At 44.2% G+C, this 19,640-nt stretch overlaps 1 protein-coding gene across 2 annotated transcripts; it reads right to left on the reverse strand.

The window, feature by feature from the left end:
• Positions 1-214: 214 nt before the first annotated feature.
• Positions 215-18,553, reverse strand: reps1 (RALBP1 associated Eps domain containing 1). Of its 2 annotated transcripts, XM_070987362.1 has the most exons (19): positions 17,778-18,553; positions 16,028-16,151; positions 13,274-13,503; positions 12,403-12,565; positions 11,593-11,723; positions 10,509-10,671; positions 10,347-10,410; positions 9,485-9,639; positions 8,897-9,018; positions 8,370-8,450; positions 6,199-6,286; positions 5,653-5,751; positions 4,966-5,026; positions 4,542-4,740; positions 4,227-4,427; positions 3,921-4,010; positions 3,555-3,709; positions 3,361-3,466; positions 215-3,281 (listed from the first exon to the last, which is right to left on the reverse strand). In XM_070987362.1, exons 1-19 carry the CDS (start codon positions 17,928-17,930, stop codon positions 3,213-3,215), a joined length of 2,454 nt encoding a protein of 817 aa, XP_070843463.1. In that variant the 5' UTR covers positions 17,931-18,553; the 3' UTR covers positions 215-3,212. The 2 variants fall into 2 exon arrangements, with proteins under 2 accessions (XP_070843463.1, XP_070843464.1); XM_070987363.1 differs by lacking the exon at positions 8,370-8,450.
• Positions 18,554-19,640: the final 1,087 nt, after the last annotated feature.

Consider the following 19,640-nt stretch of genomic DNA (forward strand, 5'->3'; position numbering starts at 1 on the left):
TTAGAAACTAAAAAGCTTACTGTGCTTCATCAGATTTTGATGAAAATGTGTTTCTTTTTTCATCTCATCCTGACACTTTACCCAGAATTATCCAAACCTTCAGCAGAAAGCTGTGCATTCGTGGACCTTGTTGCTTGTAAAAACAACCGAGCTGAGGAAACATGTTTTTGGGGCCCTTTAACAAACAGTGAAGAAGCCAGTAAAGACAGCAGCGTTTAAAATATTGTGCCGTTTTTATTTTTGTGTAAAAATCACACAGCTGCTAGTTGACTCTGCAGAGATACAGTACATCCATGCAGTTAAACATCTAGGATCCCACAGCCAAGAGAGAAGGAATTAAATAGAATATTCTTTCGCCGTTAGTCAGCAATTAATGCAAATTTACATATGAGTCCAAAAGTGTTTATCATATACAATGTACAACACAGATCCGGGAGCAAATAGCATTCAAAATCCCATCAAAGACTTCGTTAACGACTGATTGCTTCTGCCTGCCTGGATTGCCTTTTGGGTTTGGGGATGAAGGGGAGCTATTGTGCGAGCAAACATAAGTCAATCCCACATGAAGGTTTTTAATAGGGTTTTAAATGGTATTAGTTCCAGGTCTGGAAACAACAACACACTCACACGCACACGCGCCAAGTACACCATCATCCTCAACAGCAGAAAAAAGAAGGCGAGCCTTGATACGACAAGGAAGAGAGGTCAGTCAGCCGCCGTGGAAACCTGAACGCCAGTCGGGGAGTAAGGCTTTAGAAGACAGATTCTTCGCAAACACACAGGAAGCTCCAGGGACAACACATTTATATTAAAAAAGAAAAAATAACCAAACAAGACAGGGTATTTTAGGGTACTGGCACAAAAACCTTACAGTTTCCAGGTTGTACTGAAGAAATAAAACTCGAGTGGTTCATTATTTTTTCTCTTCTTAAAGCATCTTTAAATACACGTGAGAGACGAAAACAACATGCAGGTTAAAAGAAAGCAAAGAGGGGTACAACGAATAAAAAAATACAAAAGAAATGAGGAGGGGGGGTTAAGTTCAAAGTGCAGTTGGGTCATTCAGGTCTCCCATTCCGTTGACTGGTCTCCGTCTGTAGTCTGTTAAGCTTCATCTACAACCAGCATGGGTCGTATCTCGCAGGTTTAGGGTGAAAGTGCCCTGATAAAACACTGATCTGGAGTTTGCTTCCCTCTGGAGCCGGGAGGGGGGGCGGGGGGGAAAGCGGACTGCTCGTCAGTACCAAAATGAAAAGGCAAAAATGAATCACAAACACACAGTAGATGGTGTTTTGGAAGATCTAAGATACAAAAACCAGAGTATACTGCTCACACAGTTGCTACTATCATAGTACAAACAGCTAAGTATAGTTGGTCTGTATCGATGTATCGCCCGTACTTGCATAGTGCCGACTGCCCGGTTGGAAAACAGCTGAATTTTCAAATCAACTCTTATCTGCACCATCAGTTTGGATCTGTGCACGCGTGTGTGCTGACCGGAAAAATCACAGGAAAACATCTCCCCGATCGGCAGCACTGTTCTTCATAAATGCCGCCTCCTGCAGTCGAGCCGCTGGAATATCTTCAAACCCCTTCAAGTGTCTGTTTTTGACTAAATGGTTTCTCATCCAGGTGAAGCTAAAGGCTGGAAATAACCGCAGCAACCAAGAGTAAGAGGTTTAAAAGAAAGCGGAAAAGCTGATGCACAGCTGTGTTGGGAAAATCAAGAGGAACCTGGAGGAGGGGAAAAGAGTCTTTCTTTTTTTTTTAAACACAGCCCAAGTAGAGGTGAGAGAGCAGAGTGACAGTTCAGTCATTTGGCATAAAGTTCAACCATTCAGTCGCATCAATCCCCAAACACTGTGTAACATAACCAAAGGAGACAAAGCACATTCATTCACTCACTGCATCGTGCCATCAACCACCCACCCACCCACCCACACAGAGACTTCAAGGGGCAGCAAGAAGAGGGAGGTGGGCTGAATTCAGGTCACAGGATGAGTCAAAAAAGCCTTCACCATGATGATTTAGCCAATAAAGGCCTCACACAAGCACGCACACACGGTCCTGTCCAGAAGCAGCCCAGTATGTTTTATGTTTTTAAGAGATCGACTACACCAAACTCCAGTCTAAAAAATGTCGATTTTAAGTTCCTTGTTTACGAGCAGATGGAGAGTCCTGGTGTGGTCTTGATGTTTTCAGAGCTTCTATTGTGTGCTGTAGCAAGTCTCTGAGACCCACTTTTAAGAGGTTTTTGGAGAATGGTGACATTCAAGAGGCAAATGTTCAGGAGACAAGACTGTCATTGATGATAAAGTCTCATTTTCCACAACTGTTGTCCAGCTTTGAATAGGTGTTCGCAGCAGCAGAAGAATAGGTTCACCAACAAGTGAGTTAAAGGAATAGTCTGACATTTTGGGAACTACTCTCATACTTGTTCTTTCAGAGTTACAAGTAGCAGTTTCAGTATATACTTCCCCTTAAAACCACAAGTTGTTTTCAGAGGCGCAGGTAGGTGCGTTTCTGACCTTTGGACAGAGACAGGCTAACTGCTTCCCTCCACTTCCAGCCTTTCTGCTAAGCTAAGCGAACACACACTCCATCTCTGCACTTCACACTTAAACAGATCTTCTCATCTGACTCTAAGAAAGAAAGTGAAGAAGCACAATTCCCCAAAGTACTGAACCGTTTCTTTAAATCTGCCTGATTTTTAGTAGGAGTTTGGTGCGGCTGAGTCTGTACCCCGGGAGAGAACGAACATATTGGTGCTAGCCTCAAGTAAGTCACTAAACAGTCTCTCACTCACACTCACACACACACACACACACACACACACACACACACACACACAGAGAGTAAAGTAATCAGACACCAGCAGTTTGTCCTCAGACCACACCGCAGTCGAGCGCTGTCGTCCTCGCGCTCAGCTCTCTTTAAAGAAAATTGAAAAGTGCCAGTCTGTAAAATCCCCCCACGCTCCCGTCACCTCCTCCTCTTGGTAAGACTGCGCTCTCAGGTCCTTCCGGCTTATGATTAGTAAGTGTGTGATCGAGCGTAAAGAGTTTTAACGGAGCGCCCTGCGGCTGGTCGGAGCCACAGGGAAAGCCGAGATGGTGGAAGGACGGAGGGAGGGAGCGATGGAGGGGGAGTCACACTGAGGGCCACAGCCTTGCTTCAGATGAACTACAGCCGAGTTTTCCTCCTCACGATGGTTAAAGATGAGAGAAAGGTCTGAGCTGCTCCAGCTGGACTTCCAGGGATATCCTCTCTTCAAGCAGGTCCTGGAAAATGACACATTATGAGTGACCTTTTTTTTTGCCAGAGGGGAAAGAGTCAGGAAGAGGAGCACATCCTGCATACCTTCAGCTGTTGCTGCAGTTCACTGTTCAGTCGTGCCAACACTGTGTTCGTCTCCTTGTTTCTTCTGATTGAAGCTTGAATCGCCTTTTTGTCCTTTCCTACTGACCTGAAAACACACGAATGCACGCCGTGTTTACTAAAACATGCTGTTTTAAAAAGCCTTCAAAGCCTCATTAACCAACCAAGTGTTCTACCTGGGGATGGATGGCTGAGTGGCCAGGACGGCGACTATGACGTTTGATTTCTGAGGACCGTGCTGCTCGTCCTCCGGTCGAAGCTCGTCTTCAGATTTCAACCTCCGGCGCACAGGCTTTGGAGGGGGGGCGAGCGGACCGGACGAACCCTTGGCCTGACGGGAAACCAAAACCAAATTAAATTCAATCAGAGGCATAAAAAAAATATCAATTCCAAGTTCTCTTTGCTGTTTGCAGAGAAGCTTTCACTTCTCTGCTACAGCTGCAGCTGCTTCTCAGCTTGTCAGATTAATACAAATGTTCATATTCTGACAATGTTTTTAGTTCATTTATTGTCATCTGTTCAGTTTTTATGTGTTGGCTCACGGAGTTGACAGTAGCTGACGCTCTCTCATCTGCTTGGCCGTCGCTCTTCACGGTTCTTAAAGGGCCGGCTCCCTCTGACGGCTTGTCCACCTGTGGACAGAAAAAAACGTCAAAACTATGACAGACTCAACGTTTGCATCGTGACTCTTTGAGGTGAAAGCCCTGAACGCAGACTGGCATCATTAATAAGATGGCAGCCTTCGTCAAACTCCCCTCAGGGGGAGAAAGTGTTAAATATTTACCCTGAATAACTACCTAGAAACAGAGATACACACACACACGCACACACTCCAGGTAACAACCTACCTGTCCAGGCTCACTGTGTAACTCGACCTCCGGCAGACTGGAAGGCTGTTCGGACGCGGCGAAGGCCTGAAACTGACTGAAGTCTGCAAAATTTGGCTGCTGGGGAATCTGCTGGGGGGAGGTGGTGGTGAGCACGGCTCCGCCTCCTGGTGTACCCTCCGCCTCTGCACGATGCCCAGTGTGTGGCAGTGGTACTGATGTCTGAAGGGGGGGGTAGCAGAGGGAAGGGTGGGGTGAGGGCTTTATGATGATGTGATGGTCAGACTTCAGGATTTGTTGCATATCAGTAAAGAGAGTTTTTCCTGGCCGTCTTACCTGTGTGGGCAGCGGTCGAGGAGGCACAGCAGGCGGGTAGGCTATCGTAGACGGCTGTGGCTGTCCTGGTGCAGATGCGGCAGCAAAGGTGCGATTCATGTCGAGAGACGAGGAACGCGAGTGAGAGGGGTGGGGGCGGGGTGGAGGGGGAGGGGGCGCTACCACCTTCAGAGCCTCCGGAGACGTACCCGACTGAGACCTGAACACAAACATTTATGTTTCTGGAGTTACAGGTAGGATACAGACTTCTACTGAACCTCTTTATAATTTCATTTATTAAAGCAGACACACACCCACTGATACTCGTGATTTAACAGTGTACAAGCCTTAAATGACAGCGAGAACAAGAAGAGACAACAACATGAAACCCAACAATAGAGAACATAGACAAAAATATATCCAATGAAAGCTTTGGAGCACTGACCTTTGTCTTGTGATTGGCTCCTGGTCTGAGGTGAAGGAGTCTGAGCTGCTGTACCCGTCACCTTCATGGCAGAAAGAAACACAGAATGTAAATAGTGGTCAGAGCTTTGGGCCAACGTGGAAGTGCCTTAAACTTGCATTCTCTCTAATGGCCAGCAGGGGGCGACCCCACTGACTGCTACAAGAAGTCCAATAATACATGAGCTTATGGGAAATGACCCGACTTCTCACTTGATTTGTTACTACAGTGAACATTTTCCTAATGAGTTTATTGTGCTCAACCGGAGTCGAGTGTTCTTCGATACAGCATGATGTCGATTTTATAAATGTTGGCCCCATTTAGAAGAAAATAGAAGTTAAACAGGGGTATGCTTTGGGTGACATCACAGTGGGTTTATGTTGGGCTTTAAGAATGGGGCTACATTAGCTTCTGTTAGCATAACACAACCTGAGTCTCTGTCCAAAATCACAATGGTGGAGTTGCACTGTGGGTAATGTAGGCATTAGGTTTTGACGAGTACAAAGAATGTGTAGAATAACGTAAATCTCTGCCCCTGCTGCATCGATTTTCATCTTTTCTTCTAAACTGTCCATTGTGTTTTAGGAGGATGACACTAAATTGGTGGAGAAGCTTTTAAGAGAACTTTTTCAGCGTGGACTCTGGCACAGCAGCCCAGCCTTTACTCACCTACAGTGTTGGCGGCTACAAACATGGAGGCAGGTAATTTGGCTTCTTCGGACAGTTCGGGAGGTTTAGCCAACAGTGGACTGGTCGGGTGGTTGTGGTCTAAAAGTTTGAGAAATAACAGCGATGACAAAAGCATGAGTCGACTGCAGTCAACTCTAAAGAATGACGGCAATAACTGAAAATGAGCAGTTCTCGTCGACTAATATTTCATCCCAATAGATCTGCGGGAGAAGTTTCAGATGCTGCTAATGAGCCTGGCCATAAAACATTTCCACTGCCGAGTTATGAATAATAGGATCCAGACTGATTATGTTTAATCTCATGTTTCTGTTGACTCATAACAAACAGCAGCCTCTTGGATCATTACCTCTCCCACATTCCACACTGGGGTGTTTAACATGCCCTCACATCAGATTGTTTTTACGTCTCCATCACGTGCTGGTACGACTTCTAGTGCAAGTTTTAACTTTAACTCACATTCATGAGTGATTACGAATGCTATCCATAAAAAGTCACGCAAAGCCTTAAGGCCAGAGGTTGTCTCACCGCTGCCGGTCCTCTTCAGCTCCATCTCCTGCATGTGGATCTTACTGGGCGTCATCCGGATGGGGACTGGATGGACGATGGCCGTGTCCTGAAGGACAGATGAAAGAACAGGAGATGAAACAGGCAGATTTATAAGGGGAGAAAGAGACAAGTTTCACAGAAGGAAACAAGTTTGCAGTCCACAACACTTTATTCTCAGTTTGCTCCATCTGGCCTTGCCTCCATCTGTCAGCTGACTCCGTCTGATACAGAACAGCTGTGGCTTGTGTATCAAACACAAACAAAGCGAAGCCTCCACTTTTTGGTTGCTTCAGTCACATGGTGTGTTACAAGTTGATTCAAGAGATTTTGGATTGGTGGTGACCCATTTTCACATTTTTCTACAGTCATTATTTCAAGAGAAGTCGTGTGTAACACAGAATAATATGCAGGTTTTACATAGAAAACTTTCTATGCACAAAATCTGATGTATTGTTCAAGACTGAACTACCCAACAGAGGATGAAGAGTTTAAATCATATCCAAATGGCCTAACTTTATCTAAAATGCTGCTCACTGGCACACCAGTGACAATAATCCAATGATACAATATTTATCAGTATAACTATGCTAATAATATGTTCTTTAGTATGTGCAGGACTTTTTGCTGTAAGGTACAATTTTTCATAAAGCATACTTTTACTTCAAAGACCAGTGTGTAGGAGTGCAGTGTTAATGCAGTGTTAATTGCATCCAGCAGTGAGGTTGCAGATTTTAACTACCTGAATACCCCTCACCTGGGAGAACCTACTCTGGCTATGAAACTTGTGAAAAATGCAAAGGACCCTCTCTGGAGCCAGTGATTGGTTTGTCAGCTCTGGGCTACTGTAGAAACATGGCAGTGCAACATGGAGGACCTGCTCACTCTGGAGATACAAAGAGCTCGTTCTAAGGTAACACAAACACAATGATTCTTGTTTTCAGGTGATTTTACACTAATGAAAACATCCCTTTGAATTAGGGTTGGGAGCCCAAAAAAGGCGATTGCAGGTATATTCATGCAGGTGTGTGTAAAACACACTTCATTTAAACTCAACAGAAACACAATAAACCTCACCACAGCCATCTTTTCTCTGTTTGGCCACCAGCTCTGCTTTGGATGAAATTAACCCTTAAATCACAGAGTCAGATGTGAAACAGTCCAGCTCTAGACACTGCGTCTCTGCTGTTGCTAGCCTCTTTGCTCTACCGGGTTAGCTAGCTGAACAGAGTCTGCCACTGCAATGCAGCCTACACTCAGACCATTAAAGCAAAATAAAGTGCCAAAAATGGCACAGAATAAAAAAAACAACGGCCGATGGATTCAGCCAAATCAGTCGCCCAACCCTAACATGAATCAATCAATCCCCTAAATCTTACACACTGGTCCTTAAAGTAAATGATGTGAATGTTTCTTTCTCCACTGTGTGAACCTCTGCATGATTCATCCTCTCAGTAAAACATCAACCTGTGATATTTCATTAAAAGCAGTTCATCGATGGGTCATTCCAAATTTGGAGGAAAAAAAAATGAAGATATAAGAAGTTTTATGTCGCTGATTTTTGCTGGGATTTCTGCCTATTTCAGAGCAGCTAAAAGTAATCTAAAAGATGCACACTCCTGCAATAAGGCGTATTATGGTCGTCAATACAGCACTTTTCAATAGATTAACTGCGCAGAGCTTTTCAGGAGCCAATTACTGCTGTGAGGAAAAGAAATTCAGCCTGAGGGACAAAAAATGCCTCTCAAAGGACAATTCAACACACAACTGCACACTTACACAACTGTAAGTACTTACAGTATTGACCATACATGGAAAAAAGTATCTGTCACATTCTGCAAATGCACTAGTGATTGGTGGATGTCACTGGAGGAAAAAAAAGGTGATGTCCAATAGAAGCTAAGCCAGCCAGATCACAACACACACTGACCACTGCTGATGCAGCAGACTGCACTTTGAAAGAACATCATGCAGAGGCAGAGAGAGAGGAGGGGGGGAGAGAGGGAGGGAGGGAGGGAGGGAGGAGAGAGAGAGAGAGAGAGAGAGAGAGAGAGAGAGAGAGAGAGAGAGAGAGAGAGAATGCAGAGAGATCCAAAGAGGGTTAATGTCTGTCCATTAATGGTGAAACCATGCATACTAAGTGATTGACTTACAGGGTCAGCTGGTGCAATGTTAGAGTCAAATTGGGTCAGAGTTTGTGAGCTGGAGGAGCGCTCGCTAAACGTCTCCCACTGCTGCAGGAGACAGACAGACAGTGAGAAAAAACATGTCAGTCAGCCAGTGCAGTGACATCACACATTTACATCATCAGCCTGAGCCTCGACCGTGACGCCACATCATCAGCCATCGGCAGACGGCGTGGTGATGCGGCGTCATCGGCGGGCATGGACACAAAAACGGACATCGCTGACTTTCATACAGAACAGCGGGCTACCACCACAGTCCAAGAAATGAGAGAGGAGGTGCTGAATTATCAGGAATTATGTTTAAATGAAGAGGATGGAGTGGCAATCAAATCATGATGGATGGATGGATAAAGAAAAAGCAACTTCATCTCATCAACCCTGAGCAATTAATCATGATGACACAAATGCAAACACAGCAAAAGCCGACGAGCACGGAGCTTCCAGTACGCGTGAAAGTACGAGTAGTGTTCATGTGAATGTGTGCATGTTGGAACCTCGTTGCTCTGGTTCATCTCTGGCCAGGCCTGGTTGAGTGACGGCATGGAGGGAGATTTGTTGGACGTGACCTCCACCGGGGAGCCCGAGTATCCAACGTCAGCAGTCGGCTCCGGGACCTCTGAATATGAAAGATTAGACAGAGGTTAGCCAGAGTTAACCAACCAACTGAACACCCCTCGCCTCCCCCTCCCCTACGATGGCTGCTAAAGAAGCTGAAGTGCATCTGAAGAGCAGCAACCTGCGTAGCAATGATTCAATATTCAATATTCCTTTATTCGTCCCTCGAGGGGAAATTCCGACACCGGACATTCTATTTGTCAATCCATGGCTAAGAAGATTTACATGAAACTCTGCTCAAAGTGCTGTTATTCTCTTAAAATACAACTCTGTTAAACCACAGAAAGCTATGATCTCTTTGTGCTGAATAAGAAATGCTTTATAACAGCAGGAGAAACGTACAGCAGCTCCAGCCCAACCACCGTGATTCACTGCAGTGCCGTTACCTTCCAGATTTTGTGAGGCCTGAGGTCAGGAAATTATGTGAAGGAGCACTAAAGAGAGGGGGAGAGAGGGAGGCTGCGTACCTGCTGAGTCATCCAGGTCAATCAGCTTTGGCATCAGGCTCTCAGGCAGCTTCTCGGGGAGGTCGTAACCATTCTTCCTGGCCACGACCAGGTGGAAGGCGGCGCAGAACTCATCCAGGGTCAGCGCCCCGTCTTTGTCGAAGTCTGACAGCTCCCTTCAAAGACACATTGACATCAGTGAGTCTACCGTCCTGACGAAACGTGTCACAAGGACAGCGGTGAGCTTTTTTAAAATGGAACAGCTGCCGTTCTATCTGTCTTTATCCTCCCCAAAACATTCAAAAAGTCTGCCCAGATGTGGCTTCAGATGCTCGTGTGGGCATCGGAGTGCAGCAGAGGATCCATTTACACACAAAAAGCCTGGTTTGAGAGCGCAAAACAAGTCGCGACAACCAAAATTAAGGCTTGCGCCCACGCAGACGAGCCTGCGGGACTCGTAACAGGAGCTGACGACAGCTTTTTGATATGTACTCATTAACTGAGAAACGATCCAGGAAAATGTTGTTTCCCTTGAAAACAATAACACGTTGGTAGACTGGGAAAATGCTGATTTCCTCATTTTCAGGACATCAGTTATCATTAAAACACTCGTGATCCGTTCCTGCCCCATCCACCCTAGCAATTAACGGCTCCCCAAGTTGAATAAATATAGAAATTACTGAACTTTCAGAATAATTTAACAACAGTACTGATGCAGCTTTTTACTGTCCTGCTGTTGAAGAAATTATTATCTTTTCATATGATGGTCAAAAAGTCCACTATTAGCTGTAGCAGTGGTTCAATCATCTACATGGTGCACGAGACATCTCCAAACCAGACGAACACAGCGGAGGAGGCGACTGGCAGCACAATGACGACTCACCAAATATGTGACAACTCTAAAATGGGTAGTTTTGATTTGGTGAAGAACTCTTTTGCGGCTGAACCTGGAACACAAACAAACAGAGGACAGATGATTAAAACACTCCACCTTTAAAGTGTTTTAAGTCTCATTTTGGGTGTGTGGGCGTGTGTGTGTGCCCACCAGGTATGAAGCCGGTGAGGTCTGGCTGGATGGTTTTGAACTGGTTAATATAATACTGTCTCTGTTCATCCGTGATCTTCCACGGATCATCGTAGCCGCTGGACTGTCGCTGGATCTCATTGGTCGTTGCTGCTGAGGCCACTGTTCGTATCGTTGTGCTTTCCTACGGGAAACCGCATGGGACAATCAGAGAAAATGTACTAAAAGTAGACACGTAATTAAGTAAAGCAGGATAAAATAAAACTCTAATCTGCTGTTATGTGTCTTTCTGGCCACAGGTGGGAAAACTCTTTTACACCTCTTCTTAAAATTCACTTTTACCTCATGGCTTTTTCTTAACTGATCATATTAGTTGTAATTATTTGAATAATTGTATTGTTCTTATATGATAATGGATTTCTTTGCTTTCATTATTGTGTGGCAGTTTGTAACTTCCTTTAGAAAAACAGTATATAAATAAGTGAGTGACAGATAGAAACCCATTATAAATGAAATAACTGCTGCGACTGTCTCAGAAAGTCAACGTCAACCTGCCGTCTCTTTAAGACAAAGCACCTCGGCAGTTTTCTGCTTTGCCTGAGCGACCTCACACAAGCTGCTGGAGTTTTGTTCTTGCATTTCATATCAGATAAAGCACTGATATGAAATGCTGGCTCACGGTTGAGCTGTGGTTTGTATATCTCATGTTTGCAATGTCTGATGGCGCCTTGTCATCTGATTAAAGAGGTTGGCGATGTTTACCATCATTAACACAGCCTGTCAAAATACTGCACAAAGGCATCCTCAGCACTTGCTAAACTATATTGACGACTTATTGTTTTAACTCCTGGAGGTCACTCGTGTCCTCATAGTGTACATGTGTGCTTCACAACATGTTTAAGTTTAAGCTTATTTCTGTTCTCTCTTTGTCATGTGATAATGATAAATTGGTGTCCTAATTGGTTAATTAGAGTGTGTTCACTTGTCAACTGGGGAATTTAAAGCTACACTGCTGCATCAAGAAGAGAACTGCATGAAATATAATTTTAATTTATCCGACCAGCCCTGGTACTGAGACCTTGACAGAAGCGTAACACTGCCCTACCTGGACTGACGACGGATGCATTGCTGGATGCGCGCTGGATGGCGGGGTGTCTGCTGTGAAACTGACCCAACTTTCCTGACCTGGAGGAGGCGGCGAGTGGGACGACCACATTCCCTCAGTGGGCACTGGACCTGGAGGGAAGAGGAGAGCACAATGCGTACAGTACAGTGTAGAGTGACATCCCATGATGCACAAATAAACATACTGCAAGTGTTATTAGGCTGCAACTCATGATTGTTTTCTTAATAAATAAACTATGTTATCTATAAAATGTAAGAAAATAGTGAGGAATGCCGTTTAAAATTTCCCACAATGCAAAGCGACCTATTTCTGGAGTTGTTTTTTTTTTTTTTTCAACTATCAGTCCAGAACTTTTTATATTGATTATCCAAAAAGCTCTCAATCTATTTCTTGTCTATCGACTCATCGATTCCTCACTGGAGCTCTGGAGAGGACTGCTGTCATACCATGCTTTTTTGTAATATTTCCTCCACGTTTTGTGCTGATGAAAGCACTGCATAGATCACGTGACGTCTTCTTTGTTCCCCTAATGACTAACAGGAGCAACTGCCGTTCTCAGCAAACAACATGTATGTACAAGCTGCAAACACCAGGAAGTGACACAAACACAAGTAATATCCTCTGTGCCGAGTGCCAGCTCACTCACTTTTCCCCAAAGTCACAGTTTCATTACAGTTATCATCACCGGTGGCCCACAGAGAGTGACGATCGATTGATCCACTCGTCGTTGCCGCTCCACTTTAACCCAAGATGTTTGCATACTAAGTGAAACACAGCGGTGGATGCTACCTGCTTGGGGTTCTCTGAACTGCGTCCACACAGCTCCGGTTGCAGCCACCACCGGCTGTCTGTCAGCGTTTCCTCCGCTGTGCTGCCGTTTGTGTTTCCTCCATGAGTGAGGGGAGGTAGGGGGAGACTGGTGAGGGGAGACCACCGGGGACGTTGGTTCGGGCTGGCAACACATATAAATACAATCAAAACACATGAAATATGCATTCAGATTAAAAAAAGACATTCGGTAAACAACTGCAGATTTAATGACAAACAACATCTCCAGACATAAAATCTTAATTTGACAGTTTGGAAACAGAAGTTTGCAGAAGTCTTACAGTTTCACATGTTATGGGTATTAACTTTCAGATCCCACCTCAAAAGATTTCCATCTTGAACACATCTGAGGCAAGCACAGGCCGATAAATACTACTTCAAAGCTCTTTATCTGCTCATCACAGATACGGCAAGTTCAAGCAACCAGTGAATGAGCATTTCACAACAGATGCAAATAGATATGAGTCGAGGAGGAGGTTTGCATAACTGACGGGCAACACGCTGGCGGTTTCAGCGAAGAAAGGTCAGCAGCAGAAAACTTCAGAGAAGTGAGTAGACGGAGTAGAAGTATTCAAACAGGCACAGGAAAAAACACAGGAAACACATCAGTATTCCAGTGATTTATCTCTAGTAACTGCTGGCCCAGGCTGTAGGAGGAAATAAAGATTGTGTACCATAAGACAGATAACAGTCCGAAAAGTCTATATTTATGCTGATGTGAATGTATTTAAATAACAAAAGACGGGTGGTTATAAGAAAAGGAGCGCAGGAACACAATGACATTAAACATTAAAAAGTACAAACAGTACATAAGTAAGTTTCATTCACCAACCTGTGGCTCTATGCTGGGTGCCAGGGGCTGGATGACCTCGTGGACAGGAAGCGAAGTGGATGATGGGGGACCTTTCTTGTTCTGGAGGCCCCTGCCCGGCGGTCTGGGTATCACTGCGGTGGCGGAGGCTGGGTACATCCCCTGACTGTCTGTGTCCTGGTACAGCGCTGCGTGCCTGGCCTCCGCCTCATTCTTCCCCACCACGAACCTGGGCAGCGGCAGGTCTTTGACTGGTGAGACGGAAATCCATCCACGGGATCAGAAGATAGATTTGTTTCATGTTAATTTTCAGGTGGCTGAAAACCATTCAGCTAAAACTGACACATGTCATCAGTTTGTGATGTTTTCACAGATTTTCCAACACAGCTGACAAGTGTGCTTTTTTGGTGTGGCCACATTCCTTCATCCCACCCCATGTGCCTCTACTTGACCGACTGATTGCCTGCATTTCCCAGAATGCCTCAAGGAGCGTGATCTTGTTGCAGTCAGCTGTGGTTTATAGGCGTTTGTGGAGAGTGACAGCTGTACAATGAGAACAACAGTATGCGAGTTTCCCTTTCAGAGAGATCAGGCTGCTTCCTCAAAATAAAACATGCACTGAATGTGGGTCTGTTGAAGATACGGCTGCTGCAGTAAATGGTGTGTTTGTGTGCGTACAGTGGCTTTCTAAATAGTGACATCGAGAAAAAAGTCTTCACTACTGGTTTGTCTTAGGACTTACAACAAACCTTGACATTCTTACTGTTTTGCATGAGTACTGTTTTGTTCGTTCCTCAAAACCAACACACTGATAAAAACAACAAGGAATAAAATAAACCAGGCTGAAATGAGCAAAACAGGCATGACAAGGGAATATAAGATGTAGATAATTTAAAACAGAGAGATGGAGCGTAAAACACACAATTATTGGTCTGCGACTATTTAAAGAAAGAAAGCAACAGCTTGAAATCAAAAACACAATCTCTTATCTCTTGATTAAAAGCTCACAGAGCAGGGAGGGAGACACACGAGGTTCATGTCGTATTAGATTGTCTTAATTGACTATGATTAAGTGGTAGTGTAGTCGGCAGATAGTGATCCCGCTGAAGTATACACTGAAATTTTGAGGTTGACATCAATATTGATATAAAAATGTACTGCCAGCCGTTTCAACAATGGATCAATTGTTTCAGTCATTTTTTTCAGCAGAACTGCAAAATAGCTGCCTGTTTCAGCATATTAAATATGAGGATTTTCTGCTCATCTTTGTCACATATGACGGTAAATCAAGTATCTTTTGTTTTGGACTACTGGCTGTGCAAAACAAGCAATTTAAGGGCATTACTTCAGGCTAATAATAATAAAAATAATATAAATGATCATTAGTTATAATCATTAAATCGATAAAAATCATTAGTTTCAGCCCCATAACCCACTAAAAATATACATTCATGACTGAGAGTTGATCAGCCAAGTCAAAATACTCTTTGAACAGGTGGTGGAGAGGCAGGCTACTGCCAGCCTTTCACAGTAAACAGCAGACATGTGGGTTCAACCGAACTGAAAGATCCAACGGTGGCAGCCAGACAGACCTGAGTGCATGCAGCAGAAAACATAAGAACAATGTGCGCCAAGGCCTGTCTTCCAGAAAGGACACATCAGCTGATCACTGTGCTCATATCCTATGAGTCCAATGTTTTCTTAATGCTCACTATTCACCTCTGACCGCTTTATCTCCAGCAGTGGTTTAAATAAGTATCTTTCTCTTCAATATCTCAGCATGACGGAGGTGACTTTCTGATAGCACAAAGCAAACAACCATTTTTAACTCGCTCCATCTACTTCAGAGCCGGCCTTATCTTTAAGAGAGAAAGGTTCAAGCGTCCCCAAATCTAATAAGCATCACTTTGTACATCATGTCCATTTTGCTATGAGGAAGTGGCCTCTGTGCTTCCTTATATATTTTTAATCAAATTATGAAATCATGTCAGAAACTTCATGTTGCAATAGTTCAGGGCAAACAAGTAACTTCATGCACTGGGTGACTGTGACATTTTCCCCCTCAGGTTTTTTTTAAGAGGAGTCACGCCAAAAACAAACAGAAAAATGCAGTTTTGCAGTTAAACCCTCAAGGGCTTAGACTACAAACTCCATTCAGCTGAGATAAATAGAAAGCTTGCAGAAACCGCTCTTATTATCAAGCACCTGATAACACTAACATCGGGCTACTGACACCAACAATGCAGAATGGCTGGCATAACGTGGATTAAAGAATTTCTGATAACGTTACATTATATTTTCGTCCAAAGCGACCAATATTTTTCCCACGCACACACACAATGAGCAACTTAGGGTTCAGCTTCCTGCTCAAGGACACTGACATGTGGACAGAAGGAGATGGGGTTCGAACTACCAACTCAAACCATTAGGGACACACCACATGTCCATCGACTGTAAGCTTTAAGCATCAAACACAGAGAATAAGAATTATTGTTTTTAGTACTTTTGCATCCTTTTTAATGTTAAGCACATCATTTGCATCAGGACTCTGGACTGAAAGTCTTCTGCTTCCTGTGCCACAACATCCTCAAATTCACTCAACTATGATTTAGAAAATAAAAACAAGATTACTGACCACCATGGATACACCAAAAGCTCTGAATTAAACAGAGAAATCCAGTGTCTGAGAACTTGGTATGTTTTATATGATGCCACTGAGTGAGAATCCAGTCTTTCTTGTGTGACAAGGGGGTTCAGGACGGTGGACTCACTCACCCGAGTTGAGGCTCTCCACCCTCAGGGGCAGCCCGGACTGGGCAATGGCAATGAGCTTCAGAGCGATGTAGAACTGGCTCCGCCCGAAATGACCCAGCCGAGTGGCTCCACACAGCTCTGTGATCTAAACCCACACACAAGGACAAGGGGGAACAGTTAACAACATTGTACTCATGTGAAACTCCGATAGTAACCACGAGTGAGAGGAGAGGACCAGGCTCCCCTCTGATGATTCATAACCTGCAAAATTCAACATGGAGGATTTGAAAAAGATAATAAAGGACACATAAAAAGAGGCTGAATTGTTTTCTTATCAGCAGTCACAAGCAACACTGCAAACACTTGATATACCGCACTGAAGTTTTCGAAAAACATACTGACTTAATGTGATGCAGTTCGCCTGCTTTAAGTCACAAACAGCATCACTCTTATTCACTCTGTTCATTGGCAGATGCTCAGCGGGTCTCGCCACTGCTAAGCCTGATTATCACATATTTTGTTGGACTTGACGTCATGCTGATCGGGCTTCATGCAAAATGGAAGCTTGGCCAGCGCAACAGGATGCAATTTTTGGTGAGAGGGTATAATGCTTAGCGTGGCTACATGATTAATATGTGGACACCAGAAAGCTGTGGACAATTAACACTCCTGGAGTTAAACTCCGTAACATGAGGATGACTCCTCAAGCGTGAGTCCTTCAGCGCTGAGAGCCACAACACCGACAGCCCGCCACAGCTGACTGATCCCTTTCTTGCTGACAAAGGACTTATTCTGAGTGCGCGTGGACACAAAGCACCAGTGACTCTCCTCAGCCCGTTACAACATGACACTGTAGCTGTACATGTCTCATAGGCCGCCACAGTGTACATTTTGAAAGTAGAGGATTACAACACTGCCCGGTTCTTCCACCACACAGCTCATCTTGTTGACCTTGAAAAGGATTCTGAGTCATAAACTGCAAATATTGGCCTGCTGAGAGACCCGGAGTCACTACAATGGGCTGCAGCAGTTTTAATTGGCTGCTCGTAACTCATAGTTAACAGACAGAGCAGGGACAGACTGGGTGGCATCATGGTTGGTGTGACCATCACGTGAACACTATAATCTGACAAGAAGCAAGTGTATCAGTGGGTTAATGCATATTTACAAAAGGCTGGGTTGTAGTGAGGAATACTACACCATCCCCCAGTGCTGAAACAGTTTAGGTGAGGTGACAACTTTTATAAATCACAATGACATGTGGACACTGTGACATTGGGTCTGCATTTCTACCGTGTCAGCTCAACCCAGAGGCGGACAAAATGACAGATTTTACTGGAGTGAGAGGACAGGAAATAGTAGGCAGCAATCTGAGGCAAAGGGCTGATGAGGACATGATTTGTTACAACGTTATGCACATCAGCCACTGTTCAGCTCATGGCCACAAAAAGACCCCTTGAGAGCTGACATACCAGCATCTGCCACATGCAGGAGATGTTTATTTGAGCCCAATTTTCCAGCTAAGGTTAACTATGTGACTTGACTGCCCACTCTCTTTGGCTAAGGCTAACATTAGCCAGAAGAAGGTGTGTCTCTTTTGCTGCGCAGCATTGCTAACCACCAGGGCTAACCGTAGCTTTACTGGATGACAGGTCAGCTCTGACAGCCAGGGAAGTTTGTAAAATATCAGTTAATAAGGCTGCGTTTTGGGGCCAGCCTCAAAGCCTGGCGATAACACTTTAACAACTGGCACTCGCTAACGCTAGCTTACCTGCAGGACAACTTCGCTGGGTAGCTGGGCCGCCCGGAAAAGGTCAAGAACTCTCCCATTGGAAGCCACTTTTTTGGTGTTGTCCGTGTCGCAGTAAACGAACAAATCCGAGTAGTATTTCTGCTCGATGTCACTCAACGTTAGACTTTCCATCGTAGTACCAACCGAACCTGGAAACCAGACTAGTTGGCTGTTGATTAGCCCTTAGCCAATGGCTGGGGCAGGATCCAAAAATGGGCGAGACTTCAGGATCCCAACTTAGCTAGCGTTACTGCACTAGCTAACGTTCAGGTTAGCGGTAATAATGTTCACAACGCGCTGTGTCGACTTGCTGTCGTCTGATCCCACTCTCTGTAAAAATCCCTAATGCGGTCTGTTGACAAAGAGAGCTGATCACCATTCAAAAATTCAAATAAGGAATGCTTTCATACAGTTAATCACTAAGTTAACTTGTTGGGCCAGCCAAGCCAAGTAGCCAACAGCTGGCTAATAGTACTGCGAGCTAACAGCTACCTTGAATCAAAGTCAGTGGCAGGCACTAACGTTAAGCTAGCAAGCAAAGTGCGTCCACCTCCTCAGCCTGGACGTCTACCGCGTAAATCTCACGTAGTAGCACTTCTTCTCCTTTGAATCCGTTATGGGGTGGTGTTTCTGCGTTTCGCTAGAGACAAATTCCTCTGCGGGGCCGTTAGAAGTAAAGTTTCATGGTCTTTGGGCTCCTTCCTCTAGTAATCTTAGCCGCCATTCCTGCCGCCAGTGTCAAGCCACTCAGAGTTAAAGTTAAGCTTCCGGTAAGGTTCTTCAAATTAAAACACGGAGTAACGAGCACTTCAACTCAGTACAGTGGTAATTTTACCCCTATTCAACCCCAATTTATGACAGCATTTGGACAAGATGCCTTCCCTCATGGCTCAAGTGTAAGTTCACGGCATTTGAAGGTTGGATTAGCAAGCAGCCAAAGTGAACAGCTGCCTCTGGGACCTAGCAGTTAGGAGCCACAAAAGTCCCACACTGATTATGCAAAGCAGTCTGTGGTAATTTGAATATTTCAAGTTTATTGGGCAACATGTAGCATCAGTGTCAAAGCTGAGCACTCTGACTGCCTGTGCCATAGCTGATGCTTTGTTATCTGTCTTGTCATGGAGCCTTGTGTTGAAATGTGCCATATGCCTAAGTAAGATGTTCTTAGCCAAATAAGCATGTACAAGATACATTTTGTGCTGTGATTTCTTGTTGCATATTCCAAAATAAAGTTATTAACTAATTAAGTAGTATTCCAAAGTAGAAAAGCTGTCCACATTGCACAGACACAGGGAGGGAAATTAGATTAGTGGGGAACTTAAAGGTTTTTGTTTTTTTTTGTTTTTTTTGCTCTGGGTTCCCAAGTAGGGCAAACCATCACTCAAGTGTCATGTTATTTATGAAAATAAATGTAATTCATTTTTCATCCTTAAAATCACAATATTGTGATAATAAGCCAACATTCAGTTTTAGAGTAGTTCTTTCATCTTTTATTTAATAAATATGGAAATGAATAAAGATAAACATCATTTAGTTGCAACTTAAGGTTTTAAATACATCACTGAAGTGGCCAGTGGGAGAACAGAGAACACCCACTAACAGGAGAGTGTTCTGGCAGAGTGTATATCCAATTAATATTATGCTCCCAAGAAAATAAATAAATAAATAAATAAATAAATAAATAAATAAATAAATAAATAAATAAATAAATAAATATCAAAACAATCCACAAAGTCACGATTTTCTTCTGAAGACAAACTTGACAAACTTCCGGTCAGATCTTTATGTTTTCTTACGGCTAGCTTGATGTCTCGCGGACGTCACTGGGCTCCGGTCCGAGTC

This window comes from Chaetodon trifascialis, chromosome 19 (genome assembly GCF_039877785.1).
Source record: "Chaetodon trifascialis isolate fChaTrf1 chromosome 19, fChaTrf1.hap1, whole genome shotgun sequence".
Taxonomy (NCBI): Eukaryota; Metazoa; Chordata; class Actinopteri; order Chaetodontiformes; family Chaetodontidae; genus Chaetodon; species Chaetodon trifascialis.